Genomic DNA, 19,159 nt, shown 5'->3' with positions numbered 1-19,159 from the left:
TGCCCTTAATGTATAATCAAACTACGGAAAAGCAAGAAATTATAGTGTGGAATACTTAGAAATAGCTGTAAATCTGGTACAAAAGAATATCTCTAGTCATGTTTGATAAACAAGTTAAGATTATGGAAAGAATAAAAACGTTCAAGTACATCAATCATGGTATGTCTTCAGTTGTCTAAACAAGCCTGGTTAACGTATAAGTTTTGAGTTCAATAATAAATTTTTAATTCTTGAGTCCACTTATCAGTGATAAATTTCGAGTCCAATAATTAGTGTTTAATTTTGAGTCCAATAATCAGTTTTGGACTCATAATCGGTTTTCAAAATCCAAAACAAACAAGCCATTAGTGAGGCAGGTCAAGACGTCCAATCCTACGACAAATTAATATTAATCATTATTCTTTTATATTTTCTTCATTGGTATAATTTTCAGGAAAGGCAACCAAAAGTGAGTGAAATGGCAAATCATGTTTAGGAAATGAAGGGCGGAAAGGTTATTTCCCACGTTTGGAAACAATGAATAAATATTCCATGGAATATTTGTGGGGCTTTGTTACATATTTGTGGGGGGAGACTTGAGAGGGTGAATGTGAAAGGAACATAAAAACTAAAAAGCCCATAAAAATAGGAAAAGAAAAACTCAATTTTATGTAGCACAAGTCTTTCACCATTTTATGGATTTCTCATGATGTCTCCATCCCTCTCATGTCTCTTCCTCTCCCTCCTCTGCCCATCTCTTTACATGGTTTCCAACTATGACGCATATTTTGCAACCATGAAAAATTATTCCATAGAATATTTGTAGGCCGACTTGTGGGAGATGGGCCAAGGAGGAAGACCTTTGAGAGGGTACAAGCGGGTAGAGAATGAGAAATCCCTGAAAATGATGCAAATGAGAAATACTCTACTTAAAATTGGGTTTTGCTTCTTCTTTTTAAGTGTCATTTTATCCTTCCCTCATCCACCTTCTCAAGTTTCCCTCCCTCTTGGCACCTCTCACAATTGGCCCCATAAATATTCCATGGAATATTTTTCCTAGAATACTTGTTTACCCAAGGTGAAAGAAGTTTAAAAGGGTGGTGAGAGATTTGACAGATCCTCAAGTGAAGAGTTCATGTGATTGGGATGGAAAACAAATAAAAAAATTCCGTGTCTAAAATTAGAGTTTTGTTTTCCCTATTTTCCAACCCCATTCCATACTCTCCTCACTCACCACCCCCTCAAATCTCTCTAAAGAGAGAAGAGCCACCTCATAGCTGAATTTATCTTATTCAGTTCGGGCCTGTTTGGATGCCGTGAAGATTTTGATTTGGATTTCTCACATTTGCAGCCCTTTTTGTTGTGATTTGGATCCGGATCAAATCCAAATCCTTGAATTTCCAAATCAGCGACTGACTGACAGTGAAAAAAAATCAGATTTCCAATATGTTGTGGAAACAAGTAATTGGAAATCCAGGAAGTACGGTTTCCCACAAGCCCTTAATTCATAATAGTTGGCACTTCTCTCGTGAAAAAGAGGGGCTGCAAAATTGCTTTTGTGAAATCGCCTAGAAGTATATATTTCCTTTTTTCTTAGCATGTATAAAAAGAACTAGGCTTTCAGTACTCAGAGCCTTGAAAAAACGTTCCTAGCAAAACTCAATTTGAAATCTTCTGAGACTGTTACGCAGACAACTTTGGAGGGTCCATCACACATATTGTTATGGATAGAGATGCACATATTTATATGCTCAAAAAGTCCATGAAAATCCACCCCAGTTTTGTTTGAGAAGCTTGTTGCTTAAGATAAAAATGCTTTGTTTAGTATTGGCGATGGTGGTCTGATGTGCATTTGAAAGAAGACTTAATTGGACGAGTACCACATTCTTATAGGCCGTTTGGATACATGTATTTTTTATTTTTTTTGTTTGAAAAATGACAAATATATTCATACTAGCAAACTTACAATGGGGACCAGTAGTCCCACCAGATAAAGGATACATGTATTTTATAATCCAAGATTATAAAATCCTGAATTTTACAAGCTAAAGCCTCGATTTTATAAGCTAAAACATGGGTTTTAGGGGCCATTTGGATACATGGATTTTTATAAAACCTGGGTATTATAATTTAGGATTGTAAAATCAGGTTTTAGCTTATAGAATTCATGTTTTAACAAGAAAATCCAGGATTTTACAATCCTATATTATAAATCCATGTATCCAAACTGCCCCTTTAGTCAATTAGCATGCCATTATATTCCACAAATACCTGATAAAGATTTCATAGCATGATAGATATGAAGAACATTCAATCTTTGTACCAGAAGAAGAAAACAATCGTAAAAATATGCATAAATCAATCTATTATCTCAGCCGAAATTAATGTTCTAATCGTAGTATGAGGGGTCCAAATCTCCAAAAGAGATCATTATTGAGGAACTTTCATGTCTTTAAGAATATTGGTTCTTGAACAACTGAGAAGCTGCAAACATCCTTCTTTATCAATAGCAATGAAAGAGGAAAAGAGGTGAGGTATTTGGATCCTGGTAATAACACGGTATGCATTCCTCACCACATTGTGAACTAGTTTACTACTTTAAGCATCAGGGTTGAGTTTAACATCATTCAATTTTTCAAGCTAAAATCGTTGCGGATCCAATAACCAAGTCATAATCCGAAATACCAAACCTTCATTATCAGGGTCGGATTTTATATCGAAGAACAATAATGAAAGTTTCAGCAGGTTCTCAGGACTGGTAATGGATATGATTCAAGTGATAGCAATAGCACTCTGTAACTCTGTAACAAGGATGAAAGGAACCAGTAATCTTTTACAAGGTTTAAAGCCCGTTCAACTTGATGCAATTTGATATGTTCTATATTGATCAGTACGGATACGAGTGTCAGAATCCGACACAGCTTTCGAGAGTCGGATTCGGCAAACCTCAAAAATAATGATTGGATTCACCAAAATATTTTAATCAATTCGCAAATTTTATTTTTTTACATAATAATACGGTTATAACAAGTAATATATTGAATATTTTAATAGCAAGTAGATATAATATTTTATTTTCATTTAAGAAACTTAATACTAGGATGGGTAAAACTCAAAAACATATGGTAATTGTAAAGTTGTGGTAGTAGTATTCAGAAACAACACATAAAAGAGAAGTGTCTCCGAGAATCTTGTAGTATTGGAATCCGAGATGTGTCCTACACGGATTATTCACCAATTTAGAAGAATCTGGATATGTTTGATGAAGAGCAATGAAAGGTCTGGTCTAAGCATAAACTCGGTTGAAAGAGTCATCTCAGAAGGGAAAAAAAAGAAAGAGAGAGAATACCCATAACAAGGAACGAGGGGTATAAAAAAAACGAAGGGTACAGTCAGTTGTGTCCTTGGAAGATGGGCATATACAGGAAAATGATTCTCATAACAGACGTGCAAATTGTGAGCATGATGAGAGGTTATCATAGTCTGGTGCATGGAGTACATTACAATGTTGAGAAGGCCAAATTAATCAATACTCAGCAAGAGGCCGTGTGAATTTGCTTTTACTAGATGAAAACAATGAAATATCGAGTAACTGCAAAAGCCAAATCCAATATATCTAGATGTGGCTTTTGTGAGGACACAGAGCTTCAAGTCAGCATAAAAAATGGAGAATCAAATTGGGAAAGGTCACAAATGGAGTCATGGCTGTGAAGACAAGGTAACGAACTGTTTGGGAGATCTGCTACTTAAAGATTTGAGTTGAAATAGAAAATAAGTTAAAAGGACAAAAGTGGTAGGAGAATGTTATTATTTTGTTTCAGTGAAATTCATTATAGAAATTATATTCACTTCTCTTTCTACAACCTCTTTGTTTATTTTATGCCACATTTACACATGCTTAAGAGGGTTTTAAGGATTACAGTGATCGAACACTGCCATAAAAACCATTTAAAGAAAAAAAAAAAAAACACCGCCATAAGAAAAACAATAAGGAGAGCTTCAATATTGAGGCTCTGAGGAAGAGTAATGCCTTCACCTACTATAACCCTCTGCTGGTCTTATTGGTTCCTTAATTTTCTTCGAACATTTTGACAGTAACATTGGAGAGAATAGCAAACGCTTGAGAATTTAAGAACATAAAAAATGTGATGGATCATCTTTCATAGATTGCAAAGGCTACAGTAATTTCAATGTTCATCTTTGATCAGGTGATATTTTTGAACTTCATAAAAAAACCAGATACCTCAGAAGGGGCCACCAATGGATTGATACTAAAAAGGTTAGCTAAGCTCCGAGATAGCTAAATAATCAAGATACCATATGTTTCTATGTTGTACTTCAAACAAAGATGAAAGGAAGCAGGAATCCTTTACAAAGGCGAGAAGGCTAATAATCAGGCATTGAGGTTTAAAGAGCACTGCAATTTGATATGTTCAATGAAGAGTAATGAAAGGTCTGGTCTTTAGCATAAACTTGGTTGAAAGAGTCGACTTAGAGAGGAAAAAAGAAAGAAAGAAAGAATACCCAAAAAAAGATTGAGAGATACAACTGGTTATGTCATCACTCCTCAGAAGAAGAGGATCAACAGGATTTGAAAGAATAATTATTATGATTTTCATAACAGAAGTGCAAATTGTGATGATGATGTGATGTCATCACAACTGGTGCATTAAGTACTTTTCAATGTTAAGCCAAAGTATTAAGAAGTGACATAGCCAAAATAATCCACACTCAGTAACTTTTGAGGATCAAAGGGCGTGTGAATTTGTTTTTGCTTGATGAAAACAATGAACTATTGAATAGGAGCTCTCTTGGTAAAGTCGGATTCAAGATTATCTAGATGTGGCTTTCACGAGGATGGGCTCAACCAAGTTAGCACAACACTTTTTCTTTCGGGAATAAGTAATTTGGGGAGATGTCAAAGGATGATTATGGAGAAGCACACAGAGCTCAAGTCAGCATGAGAATGGAGAATCAAGTAGGGAAAGGTCACCAATGGAATTGTGGCTGGGAAGACAAGGAAACAAATTGTTTTTTTTTTTTTTTTGAATGGTAAGGTAACAAATTGTTTTGGAGATCTGCTACTAAGGGATCTGAGAAGAAATAGAAAATAAGTTAAAAGGACAGGAGTGGTAGGCTAGTGCTATTATTTTGTTTCAGTGAAATTCATCATAGAAAGTATGTTCACTTCTCTTTCTTATTAATCTTTTCTTTAACCTCTCTGCATATAGTGTGCCACATTCACACATGCTAAAGAGGGTTTTCAGGATTAAGGTGATTGAGCAGTGCCACAAGATAAATCATAAGGAAAGCTTCAATATTGAGGCCAAGGAAGAGTAATGCTTTCACCGCCTATACTCCCTTGCTGGTCTTATTGGTTCCTTAATTTTCTTCGAATATCCCACCTTTATTAACATTGAAGAGAATTAGAAACGATTGACAATTATTCTCAGAAAAAAAAAGGATCAATAAGAAAGAACATCAAAATGTGATAAATCATCTTTCTTAGATTGCAAAGGCTATAGTAATTCCAATTTTCCTCCACCATTTCAAAATAAAATAAAATCAATGTTCTCCATGATGAGGTGATATTTTGAACTGAATAAAAAAAAAAACCATGTACTTCAAAAGGGACCGTCAGTGGATTGATACTAATAAAGTAATCAGATCACCAAGCTAGCTAAGTAGTCAAGACTATAGTTACCTGGCAAACGAATTTAGGAAGCAAAACTTGAAACGAAAATGGGAAACACATGGAAAAAATAGAGGGAAATGAGCATGGTTTAAAATTTCGACCGAAATCCGAAATTCCGGTTACCGGTGGGGACCGAAACCGGAATTTTCCGAAATTCCATTTTTCGCCCTTCGGATTTCGGTAATTTCGGTCCGAAATTTCGGTTTAATGACATTATTTATTAAAAAAAAAGTGTTACGCCGAAATTTTGGAATTTCGGTCCAAAATTTCGAAATTTGGGTTCGTAATTTCGAACCAAATTACCAAATTTCGGACCGAAATTTCAGTTTTTTGGTGGGGTCTGAAACGGTTACCGAAACCGAAATTTTAAACCTTGGAAATGAGAAACAGGAAAGCTACGAGAAACGCATTGAGAAACATCTTTGGAAACACATTAGAAACGTTTTATAAATGATGGAGAAACGTCAATGAAAACAGAGAAACGTCAATGAAAACACACATAAAACACAAGGAAAACATGAAATATATGGTTTTGTATATTTAAAATTTATTAATTTCAATTTTCTATTTTCTATTTCTTATTTTTCTATTTTTTTTCTTTATAAATATCTATTCCACAATTTTTTGTGCCTTTTTTCGAAATAGTTTTCGCAAGTTTCGCACGTTTCCTCACACGTTACACATACATTTTCTATGAGTTTTTCACACATCACTCATGTGTTTCACACGTGTTTCTTTTTACATGGCAGAAAGCTTCGTTTGAAAAACAAAGAAAGAAAAAGATCGAGATTGTCAATACATAGGAAAGGGAGAGAGAACAAATGCGCTATGCACATGTTTCACATAAGTTTCTCATATGTTTCCCATGTGTTTTGGAAATGTTTCCCCAATATTTTTTTTATCACATTTCGGAAACATTTCCAAAACGCATTTTAGGAGAAACGAGTTTCCCACATGCCTAAAGAGTTTCCGGCTACTATGGTCAAGATATCACATGTTAATACGTTGTACCATGTAACAATGATGAAAGGAACCAGGAATCTTTTGCAAAGGCAAGAAGGCAAATAATAAGGCATTGATGTTTAAAGAGCACTGCAATTTGATATGTCTATTAAATAGTAATAAAAGTCTCGCCTGAGGAGTGAACTCAGTTGAATGAGTCAACTCAGAAGGGGAAAAAGAAAGAATACCCATAACAAAGATTGAAGGATATGATCAGTTTTGTGATGTACATGATTTGTAAGGGAAATTATTCTCATAACAGGAGTGCAGACTGTGAGGAGGTCATCATAGTCTGGTGTATGCAGTACTTCAGAGTGTTGAGAAGGCAAAAGTATTAAGAAGTGACATAGCCAAGTTAATCCACGCTCAGCAAGAATTGAGGATCATAGGCCATGTGGATTTGTTTTTCTTGATGAAAACAATGAAACATTGAGTAAGAGCTCTGTTGGGAAAGTGCAAAACAAGATAGATTATAGAGTCAAACCAAGTTAGCACAACAATTCTTCCTACAGCTCTCGGGCGGAACTAAGGATTTTCAGTTTGGTCCTGATCTTTTCAAAGTAACTCAAAAACAATCCTTATCCTAATCAGCAACTTCTCACCTTCAATACAAAATTGCTAAATTATCAGGGTTCTTAAGCTAAGAGTTTCATGAAATCTGCTATCGATTAATCAATCATTATCAAAAATTTCAACAAGCATCCATTTTTCAATAATGATAAAGCCACAAATTTATTGAACAACATACGACCGGTGTTTCAAAACACGGTCGAAGAAAATCCTAGTCGATTCGGCACGACACGGTCAAGTACTCGGTTGACGCGGCTAAGTATTCGGTTGACACGGTCATAACTCGGGAATCAAGGAATTTTTAATGACTCTATAGGGCAAAACACGGAGAATGCAGCCAAGGCAAAAAGGTGTTGACTCGGGGGAATCCACAATGGCACGGGGGAGTTTTAAAACTATGCATACAACCAGTTTCCATAACGGTGCTAGCATGTACTGTTAAAGTATAAAATATTAAATCACACCTTCTCCAAAAGCTTAAGCTATTGGAGTAACTGGTTCTTTCACATGGTACCAGAGCAAAGGTCCTCGGTTCAAACCTCCTTGATAGTAAAATTCCACATGCAATGACCAAAACCCAAAAAAGGGCGCCACATGTGCCACGTGTAGGCCAAAACTAAAAAGAGGGGGTGCGTGAGGGGGAGTGTTAAAGTATAAGAGATTTAATAACACCTTCTCCAAAAGCTTAAGTTGTTGGAGTAACTGGTTGTTTCACATGTACAAAATAGTGTTCTTTTCTTTTTCCAAATTAGAAAGAGATGGAATGGAAAGCTAAATCACACATGGGTCTTGAGGGTCCTCTGCCTTGCCAAGAATCTAGAGATGGCCCGAGTGAGTGCAATTTTGATCGGAACACGAATTGGGTATAGTGATTTGTTCTTCGGTTCCGACAAAATTCCACATGCAATGACCAAAACCCAAAAAAGGGCGCCACATGTGCCACGTGTAGGCCAAAACTAAAAAGAGGGGGTGCGTGAGGGGGAGTGTTAAAGTATAAGAGATTTAATAACACCTTCTCCAAGAGCTTAAGTTGTTGGAGTAACTGGTTGTTTCACATGTACAAAATAGTGTTCTTTTCTTTTTCCAAATTAGAAAGAGATGGAATGGAAAGCTAAATCACACATGGGTCTTGAGGGTCCTCTGCCTTGCCAAGAATCTAGAGATGGCCCGAGTGAGTGCAATTTTGATCGGAACACGAATTGGGTATAGGGATTTGTTGCAAGCAACTACTAGAGCAAGAGCACTACCACTCGAAGCCGCTATTAGCAATTTTGTTGTTGTTCTTCGGTTCCGACAACTCCGACAACGAGTTCCAGTCCAGGGCGACAACGAAACCATCTTCGGTTTGAGGAAGAGACTTGGTTGCATAGGGTTCAGATTTTGGCTCAAAGGCCAATCTTTCTGAGTAGTGATTCGATATCAATGTTATTGTTGATGGAAAAGTAGTGGCCAATGATGGAAGCGGCAGAGACAGAGAAGTGAACATCGATGGCGAATTTACCATATTTCTTCACCAGCTCCCTTAAGCACCCTGTGGTGGCCATTGGATAGAGCTCAGCTTAGGGATTTCGTAGGGAAGAAGGAAATGAGAGAGAGAGAGAGAGAGAGAGAGAGAGAGAGAGAGAGAGAGAGAGAGAGAGAGATTTGAATGGAGGGTGAAATGTACAAATATACCATACATGTTTATGTTCATTTATGTATATTCACGAGGGGTAATTTCATAATATTTAAAAACTCTAGTCAAAATGACGCAACATTTTATGTTGCTACTTTTCATTTCCACGACGATTCTTCTTTCTCTCTAGAGTTTCTTCCCTCTTTCTTCACTTGACCCTAAACCCTATACAACACTTGGGACACTCCAATGGACTGTCCGATTCGAAATGGATCGTGAAAGTTGATCTAAAAAGCACTTCAAAAAAGATCCGCCTAATAAGTGATCTTAAATGGATTGTGACCAAGAAATAGGTAGATCCGATCCCAAGTGGATTCATTGACACCCCGACTTAACCCCAACATTTCCCTTATAATTTATAATAAACTACACACAAGATTTTAGGACATTTTAGACATCTCCGTCGATCTTGAATATGGACCAATATCTTTTCGGATGCTAATGGGATCTTGAAATACACATCCATATCCGTCCCATTAAAATTAGTGGAAGTGTCCAAATCTTTGAGGATCCTAGATATGGACCCATAAGTTATAACTTTTTATTAGAATGATGTAACTTTTCGAATCTTAGTGTGATTTTGAAAAGTAAATACGTAATGTCACATTAAAATTAGTGGAAGTATCCAAAACTCTCAAAGATCCGAATATGGACCCCATAACTTTTTGGATCCTAACGTGATCTTGAAATATAAAGCCAAAATCTGTCCCATTAAAATTATGTTAGTGTCCAAATGGATCTTAAACAGATTTTCAATTCGATAGGATCCTAAGAATTGAGGAGCTTGTAAGGACACTTTCAGTTTAATCCTGAACTTTTCAAAGTAATTCAAACAAAACCCATATCATAATCAATAATTTCTCACCTTCAAACATAATCCCTATCCTAATCAATGACGCCATTGACACGGGACTTTGCCGATCCGATTATAGCACACGTGGGCCAAAACCCTCTCTCTCTTTTTCTCATCGACTTAAACCCTAAAACCCAACATTTATCACTCACTCCCTTCTTCCCTACGAAAATCCTAAGCTGAGCTCTGATCCAAGGGCCACTGGAGAGCGCTTTAGAGAGATGTTCAAGAAATATGGCAAAGTTTCTCTCGGTGTTCACCTCTCCGTCTCTGCAGCTTCTATTACTGGTCTCTAAGTTGCCATCAACAACAACGTAGACGTTGAATCCATGCTCGGAAAGATTGGGCTTTCGGGCGGATCTAAGCCCGAACCCAAACCCAATTCAACCATGTCCTTTCCTCAAACCGGAGACGTCTCAGTCCTTGCCAGAGCCAAAGAAGAAAAACAAAACGGTCGAATTGGTGGCTTCGAGTGGTAGTGCTCTCGCTCTGGCGGTCCTTTGCAACAAAGCCCTATTCCCAATTCGTGTTCTGGTCACAATTGCGCTCACTCCATGACATCAACTGAGTACTCGACCACGTTGTGCCGAGTCGACTATGATTTTTTATACTACGTTTGACCCACATCTGCATTTTGAAACACTGGTTTCTTCCCTCTTCCCTCACTCAACCTTAAAATCTAATTGTGTACAACACCTAGGACACTCTCATGGATGGTCGATTCGAAAGGGATCATGACCTAGACTCGTAAAGTAGGATCTAAAAAGCAATAAACTATACACAATATTTTAGGATATTTTAGACATCTCCATGTATCTTGAATATGTACCCATATCTTGTCAGATCCTAATTGGTTCTTGAAATATAAATCCATAGTTCTTCAGACTAAAATTAGTGCAAGTGTCTAAATCTCTGCAGATCCTGGGCATGACCCATAACTTATAATAACTTTTTTTTAATGATGTAACTTCTCGGATACTAGATCTTGAAAAACAATCCATAATCCATCACATTAAAATTAGAACCAAGTGTCCAAAACTCTCGTGGATCCTGAATATGGACCATAACTTTCTGGATCCTAACATGATCTTGATATATAAAGCCATAATCCGTCACATTAAAATTAAGTTAGGGTCCAAATGGATTTTAAATAGAGTGCTAATTCAATAGGATCCTAAGAATTAAGGAGCTTGCAAGGACTTCCAGTTTGGTCCTGAACTTTTCAAAATAATTGAAACATTACCCCTATCCTAATCAATAATTTCTCAACTTCAAACACAATCCCTATCCTAATCAATAACTTCTCACCATCAAACATAATCCCTACCCTAATCAATAACTTCTCACCTTCAATACAAAATTGCTAAATGATCAGGATTCTTAAGCTAAGAATTTCATGAAATCTGCTATCACACAAGTAATCAAATCATTATAAAAAAATTCAACAAGCACCCATTTTTCAATATGATAAGATCCATCAAAACCCACAAATATATTGAACAACAGATGACTTCTCACCATCAAACATAATCCTAACCTGACCAATAACTTCCCACATTCAATACAAAATTGCTAAACTATCAGGGTTCTTAAGCCAAGAATTACATCAAATCTGCTATAGCTTAATCAGTCATTATAAATAAATAAAAAAATTCAACAAGCACCCATTTTTCAATAGAATAAGATCCATCAAAGCCCATCAATAAAAAGCCGCAAATTTATAAAACAACAGATGACCAGTTTATAACATTCTTTCCTTTTTTTTCCAAATTAGATGAAACAAAATCATACAGGGGTCTTGATAATCTTCCGCCTCGCCAAGAATCTAGAGACTGCAGGAGTAAGCGCGACTGTGATTGGAACCCGAATAGGAAACAGCGCTTTGTTGCAAAGCACTGCCAATGCTAGGGCACCACCACTAGAAGCCGCCAATTCAACGGTTTTGTTCTTTTTCTTAGGCTCCTGTGGGGACTGATTTGGGTTCCATTCCTCTACCACAACCTCTCCGGTTTGAGGAATAGACATAGTTGCAGTGGGCTCGGGTTCGGATTTGGATCCTCCCGAAAGCCCAATTTTTCCAAGCATTGATTCAACATCTACGTTGTTGTTGATTGCAACGTAGAGCCCAGTAATAGAAGCTGCAGATACAGAGAGGTGAACTCCGAGGGCAACTTTTCCGTACTTTTTGAAGAGTTCTCTAAAACGCCCTCCAGTCGCCATTAGTACAGAGCTCAAGGGTTAGGGTTTTCGTAGGGTTAGGGTTTTCGTAGGGAAGAAGAAAGAGAGAGAGAGAGAGAGATGTTGGGTTTTTAAACGGTTTTAGACTTTAGAAGATTTGACGTAGGGGGGTCAAATAAATCGTATAATGACACTGGGGTCTAGCTATAGCAAAAATGACATAAGGGGGTCAAAATTTGGTTTTCTAAATTTTCAATGACGAGAATGCCCTTGTGGCAGAAATAGGTGATATGACTTTTAAGAAATAAAAAGCATTTCAGTTTCCCTCTCTTTCTCTTCCCTCTTCTTTCCTCCCGTCTGTGTTTTTTTTTTTCCGTCCTCTTCTCCGGCGATCTCTACGGGTCTGTTTGGTTCGTGAATCTCGGCGGGAAGGGGGAGTGAAAGGGGATTTGTGCAGAATGGCAATGAAAGGACCTTATGGGGGTGGGGTTTTGAAGTAACGTTTGGTTGTAGGGATGCTTACTAGGATTTTGTTGGAACTAAATTCCCAAATGCCATTTGGTTACAAGAATTTAGCGGAAGATATGCGACGAAGCAGTGCGTGGAGCCTCATCCGTCGTTTGAGAAGGCCATTCCTGTTGAAATTCTAATACAGAAACTCGGTTTTGGGGGTTTGCCATTCGGTTCTCATTGGAGAGCCACGTGGGCCGACCGTATCCCGACATTGTTGTGGGTGTTTTGACCATCGGGTTTGAAAAACACAACCAAACGACGTGCCGGCATCTAAAATTCCCACGAAATTCTAATGAGATGCCTGATTTTTGACAACCAAACAGAGCCGTAGGCAATCTCTCCGGCGATCTCGACGAAGGTGAAGCACGTATGAAACCTGGAAAACAGTAAACCCTACCTGGTCTCAGTTTATTTTTCATGATTTGTCTTCGGTGTGAGTACGAAGTAGAGATGTAGTTTGTAGTCAGTTGACAAATTTGTATTCTCACCTGTCATAGTAGAGATGTAGATGTAGTTTGTAGTCTCACCTCTCATACTAAAAGCTTTTGAACTACATTTATGCTTTTGAACTTTCCATGAATAAAAGCTTTCTTAACATCCATTTATTTTGAGCAACAAATTCTTGAAAAGATAAACATTAAAGAAATTGATGCTTTAACAATAGGAGTTGAGTGTATATTTAGAGAAAAAATAAACCATTTGTGGCAAACACACCGTTCTTACAGTTGGGGTACATGTTTTCAGATGGCATTCTTATACAATCACATATCTTTCTCCATTGCCTTCACCCCCTTGTTATCTTTCATATTATTTTCTTTACTATCTGAAAGAAATAATTTGCAAAGATTTTATTTAAGAGAAATGTGGCAGTGTGATATGATAATCCGCAAATGGTGGTTGTGCTCCATAAGATATTGCTATTATTAGTATATCAAAACTCATGCTATCCCATTTAGCTTTGGTGTTAAATGTGAAAGTGCTTGCAAAAAGAAGACAGACATGAGTTTGAAGAGTGTAGGGATTGAATTTTTGAGGGCCCATAATCCCTTCTCTAATACCATGCATAGCTCCCCTCTATTGCCCTTGAGAAGCCCCCCTTAGGTACTAATAACCCCTTTTTGTAGCTGAAAACCCATGACTTTCAACTTGACGACCATCTTCTGGATTTGATGGACCCTCCAAGGGTACTTCATCTACCCCATTTGAGGGCCCATAATCCCTTCTCTAATACCATGCATAGCTCCCCTCTATTGCCCTTGAGAAACCCCTTTTTTGTAGCTGAAAACCCATGACTTTCAACTTGACGACCATCTTCTGGATTTGATGGACCCTCCAAGGGTACTTCTTCTACCCCATTTGAGGGCTCATAATCCCTTCTCTAATACCATGCATAGCTCCCCTCTATTGCCCTTGAGAAGCCCCCCTTAGGTACTAATAACCCCTTTTTTGTAGCTGAAAACCCATGACTTTCAACTTGACGACTATCTTCTGGATTTGATGGACCCTCCAAGGGTACTTCTTTTACCCCATTTGAGGGCCCATAACCCCTTCTCTAATACCATGCATAGCTCCCCTCTATTGCCCTTGAGAAGCCCCCCTTAGGTACTAATAACCCCTTTTTTGTAGCTGAAAACCCATGACTTTCAACTTCAGGACTTTCTTCTGGATTTGATGGACCCTCCAAAGGTACTTCTACCCCATTTGAGTGCCCATAATCCCTTCTCTAATACCATGCATAGCTCCCCTCGGTTGCCCTTGAGAAGCCCCCCTTAGGTACTAATAACCCATTTTTTGTAGATGAAAACCCATGACTTTCAACTTGACGACCATCTTCTGGATTTGATGGACTCTCCAAGGGTACTTCTTCTACCCCATTTGAGGGCCCATAATCCCTTCTCTAATACCATGCATAGCTCCCCTCGGTTGCCCTTGAGAAGCCCCCCTTAGGTACTAATAACCCCTTCTTTGTAGCTGAAAACCCATGACTTTCAACTTCACGACCATCTTCTGGATTTGATGGACCCTCCAAGGGTACTTCTTCTACCCCATTTGAGGGCCCATAATTCCTTCTTTAATACCATGCATAGCTCCCCTCTATTGCCCTTGAGAAGCCCCCCTTAGGTACTAATAACCCCTTTTTTGTAGCTGAAAACCCCAGGACTTTCTTCTGGATTTGATGGACCCTCCAAGGGTACTTCTTCTACCCCATTTGAGGGCCCATAATCCCTTCTCTAATACAATGCATAGCTCCCCTCTATTGCCCCTGAGAAGCCCCCCTTAAATACTAATAACCCCTTTTTTGTAGCTGAAAACCCATGACTTTCAACTTCAGGACTTTCTTCTGGATTTGATGGACCCTCCAAGGGTACTTCTTCTACCCCATTTGAGGGCCCATAATCCCTTCTCTAATACCATGCATAGCTCCCCTCTATTGCCCTTGAGAAGCCCCCCTTACGTACTAATAACCCCTTATTTGTAGCTGAAAACCCATGACTTTCAACTTCAGGACTTTCTTCTGGATTTGATGGACCCTCCAAGGGTACTTCTTCTACCCCATTTGAGTGCCCATAATCCCTTCTCTAATACCATGCATAGCTCCCCTCGGTTGCCCTTGAGAAGCCTCCCTTAGGTACTAATAACCCCTTCTTTGTAGCTGAAAACCCATGAATTTAAACTTGAGGACCTTCTTCTGGATTTGATGGACCCTCCGAGGGTACTTCTCCTACCCCATTTGAGTACCCATAATCCCTTCTCTAATACCATCCATAGGTCCCCTCTATTGCCCTTGAGAAGCCCCCCTTAGGTACTAGTAACCCCTTTTTGTAGCTGAAAACCCATGACTTTCAACTTCACGACCATCTTCTGGATTTGATGGACCCTCCGAGGGTACTTCTTCTACCCCATTTGAGGGCCCATAATCCCTTCTCTAATACCATCCATAGGTCCCCTCTGTTGCCCTTGAGAAGCCCCCCTTAGGTACTAATAACCCCTTCTTTGTAGCTGAAAACCCATGACTTTGAACTTCAGGACCATCTTCTGGATTTGATGGACCCTCCAAGGGTACTTCTTCTACCCCATTTGAGTGCCCATAATCCCTTCTCTAATACCATGCATAGCTCCCCTCGGTTGGCCTTGAGAAGCCCCCCTTAGGTACTAATAACCCCTTTTTTGTAGCTGAAAACCCATGACTTTCAACTTCAGGACTTTCTTCTGGATTTGATGGACCATCCAAGGGTACTTCTTCTACCCCATTTGAGTGCCCATAATCCCTTCTGCTGTAATTTAATTAAGAAAATATTATATCCTTGCCAGATGTAAGATGTTAAACTAATTTCTCGTAGATTTCGTCTTTAAACTAGATTTCGTACTGTGACCTGTGTACTTGAAATGCAATGTTCACTTATGTTAAATTATTTCCATGCTTCAGTCTGGTATTAAATGTACTGAGAAAAAATATGTTATCATCTTCTTCTCATGTTTAAGTCTTAACCATATCATATACTCCTTTTGCAGACAAGTTTTCAATCAGGAAGGTCATATTTTCTTCTTTCAACGTGTGCCTCCGAAGGTTTTGCTTATGTCGGCCTCTACTTATTCGCCTTGAGAAGCCCCCTTTACGTACTGGTTCTTATCATATCTTGTCTGCCCTTTGCAGGTCTTCGTAAACTGGCACGCACAATGCTTTCTCTGCTGTTACACTATGATGGCATACTGAAGGATGAAGTTAATTGGGAATATGTTGGTGGGAGTAAGAAATTGTTATTGGTAAGTCCCCGAATGAATCTTAAAGAATTGGAGGCTCTAATCCACAGTCGAATTGGGAGTATTGGAGGAGGGGTGTCACTATCCATCAAATGTCGATATGTTGTTGATCCATATATAAGCACTCTAATCGACGTCGATAGCGATGAAATCTTCCAATCGTTGGTTAAGGTGCTTGAGAAAGATAATTTCAACTCTGTGATGCTATACATAACAAAAATTGACAATGGCCTAAATTCATCTTATTCTTCAATTCTGCCCACAAACAATGTCATACCTTCTACTTCCTTTTCACCTCGAAATCCCTCTCATAACCTGCCCATACGTTTGACTTCTGTACCACCGATTCCCTCTCAAAATCCCTCTCATAATGCATGCATACCTCCTACTTCCGTTCCACCGATTCGACACCTAAGATATCCATCGGAACGAGTAACTGTCACTCCCGACTCTCGTTTTGAAGTAGACTTAGAAAGAGAATATGAAACAGAATTGGGTAATACAAGCATAGGAGGTGACTCGGCCCAATTTAGTTCAAGGTATGTCTTGTACAATTTTATTTATATTGAAGTACTCAATCTACTATCCTAATTTTATATTGTTGAACTGTGTAGGGTACGAGTTGGCCAAAATGAAAACTTCTCGGACGATATGTATGAGAACCCTACCTCCGAAGATATCATTGTCCCCGGGAATGATGCAGATGTGCCGTTGGAGCATATTAACGTTTTGGAGGATGATTTTCATGTCTTCGGTTGTGATTTCGAAGAATTTAGAACTGAAGATGACAATGATGATGATCCTGCAGAGGATGATGATGAGGATGATGACGAGGCTGAGGCTGAGGTTCAGGATGAGGAGGGTGATGAGGCCGCCCATGATCCTGAAGTGGCTCCCCCTACCGCCAATGGTTGGCCATTTCTACCTGCTGGCACAAGTCGGCCACTGGAAGTAGACGACATGTATGTTGGGGCTGATGAGGTAGATGCAGATAATCTTCAGTTCGATGAGTTAACTGTTGGGGCTATGTATCCAAATATGAAGCAGTTCAAAAAGGCCGTTAAGGAGTATGCAATTCGGCAGCGATTCATGTTCAAGAAGTCACGGTCAACTCCCAAGAAGTATGCCGTTGTATGCAAGGAACCAGGTTGCAAGTGGCGTATATCAGGCATTAGCCGTATGACTTATGTGTTAGTGAAGAAGTTTGTGAGCGACCATACGTGTACATCTCACTTAAAGGGCAATGATAATCATCTAGCTACATCCCCATGGGTTGCCGAGACATGCTTACCCCTATTTGACCGTCCAGAAGATGTGGGGACAAGGATCATAAGACAGTACATGAAGTCGCACTGGGGTATAACCATGACCTACCGTAGAGCACACCTTGCGATGAACATCATCCTTGAAATAAAGTGTGGAAATGTGGAGGACTCGTACCGCTTGCTCCCTGCACTGATAGTTGAGATGATGAGAACAAACCCGGGCACCTACATGCGTGTTTTTCGAGCGAGAGATCTACATCCAGGGGGAGATGATAAATTTGCTCGCTTATTCTGGGCATTTGGTCCCAGCATACGTTCTTTCCAACGAACACTCAGATCGATAGTTTTGGTCGATGGGACGCATCTACGTGGAAAGTATCTTGGAATCTTACTGACCGCAGTTGGGGTAGACGGGAACAACGGCTTAGTTCCATTAGCTTTTGGTGTTGTCGAGACTGAGAACGAAGATAGCTGGTGCTGGTTCCTCTATTTGGTGAAGCGGCACGTATTGCCTGAGGGGATAGGCGCATTGACCCTGTGCTCCGATCGACAAAATGGGTTGATGCAAGCAGTGCCTAAAGTAATGCCTATTGCAAACCATAGCTACTGCATGCGTCACCTCGCCGCCAATCTGTACACCGACTTCAAAGACCCTTTACTTAAGAAATTGTTCTGGAGAGCTGCTAGGGCTTTGAGAGAGAGTATTTTCAGAGACACAATGGAAAAAATTAAGGCGAGGAATGAAAATGCACACAACTGGATAGCCGCTATTCCGAAGGAAAACTGGGCTAGTTTTTACTTCAAGGGGGAAAGATATGATGTGTTGACCACCAATAGATCGGAGTGTTACAATGCAGTGCTAAAGGATGCCAGAAAATTGCCGATTGCAGCTGCGGTGGAGCTGACTTGTTTTAAGAGCTCCGAATACATACAGAAACGTCAAGCGATGGGCCTTCAATGGGAAACAAAGTGCACGCATTATGCAGAAAAACATTTGGGTCTGGCCAGGGAACAGGGTCGCGGATATACTGCTTATCGAGTAGGTGTGTACGAATTTGAAGTAAGGTCCCGTGATCATCATGATGTCGTAAACTTGCTGCAACAAACCTGTACATGTCGTGAGTTCCAAACGCTTGGCCTTCCGTGCGGACATGCCATGGCAGCCATTGCCATCACAGATTTTGATGAGTACGATTATTGCCATAAATGGTTTCGTATAGAGATGTATCGGGAAACGTACTGTGAGGTGCTTCACCCTACAGTAGATCGCACTCAATGGGAACTGCCTCCAGAACCTCTGCAGACTGTATTACCTCCAATAGCGAAAAGACCACCTGGACGGCCGCGAACGAGAAGATCTGACCGCGAATTGCAGAGTGGAGTGCATCGCAAATGTACCATCTGTGGAAAACTAGGCCACAACAAAAGGACTTGCAGAGAACCTCCCATGGAGAGACAACTCCCTGATGAATCTTCCATTGGACCCTCTGCCCCCGTTTTCAATAGGTACATGATACGTAATATATTGAGGTCAATAAGTAGTATAGAACATCCCCGATTCCATACTTATTCGGTGTGGTGGTGGTGTTGTAGGTCGGGTGTACCTTGTGCAGCTCCTTTTTTCACGTAATTATTCCGCGGAGAATGCATTGGAGGCTCCAGTTGGA

The 19,159-nt window shown here is 39.4% G+C and overlaps 2 protein-coding genes across 2 annotated transcripts; one reads left to right on the top strand and one right to left on the bottom strand.

The window, feature by feature from the left end:
• Positions 1-11,459: 11,459 nt before the first annotated feature.
• LOC143886202 (uncharacterized) lies at positions 11,460-12,077 on the bottom strand. The gene has a single exon (XM_077390154.1). The coding sequence runs from the start codon at positions 11,992-11,994 to the stop codon at positions 11,560-11,562; it is 435 nt and encodes a 144-aa protein (XP_077246269.1). The 5' UTR covers positions 11,995-12,077; the 3' UTR covers positions 11,460-11,559.
• A 4,801-nt stretch (positions 12,078-16,878) lies between these two features.
• LOC143885963 (uncharacterized) lies at positions 16,879-19,122 on the top strand. The gene is made up of 2 exons (XM_077389990.1): positions 16,879-16,981; positions 17,036-19,122. Exons 1-2 carry the CDS (start codon positions 16,879-16,881, stop codon positions 19,120-19,122), a joined length of 2,190 nt encoding a protein of 729 aa, XP_077246105.1.
• The last annotated feature ends 37 nt before the right edge of the window (positions 19,123-19,159 follow it).

The sequence above is a fragment of the Tasmannia lanceolata genome, unplaced genomic scaffold (genome assembly GCF_043159265.1).
Source record: "Tasmannia lanceolata isolate RefF3 unplaced genomic scaffold, GAP_Taslan_0.1 ptg000011l, whole genome shotgun sequence".
NCBI classification, from domain to species: Eukaryota; Viridiplantae; Streptophyta; class Magnoliopsida; order Canellales; family Winteraceae; genus Tasmannia; species Tasmannia lanceolata.
Note: the sequence above shows the minus strand (reverse complement) of the source record. Positions and strands in the feature narration are given on the sequence as shown.

Coding starts and splice junctions, on each gene's coding strand:
- LOC143886202 (XM_077390154.1), bottom strand. CDS start 11,994: ATGGCGACTGGAGGGCGTTTTAGAGAACTCTTCAAAAAGTACGGAAAA.
- LOC143885963 (XM_077389990.1), top strand. CDS start 16,879: ATGTATGAGAACCCTACCTCCGAAGATATCATTGTCCCCGGGAATGAT. Junction 16,982..17,035: donor GGATGATTTTCATGTCTTCG/GTTGTGATTTCG, acceptor ATGATCCTGCAG/AGGATGATGATGAGGATGAT.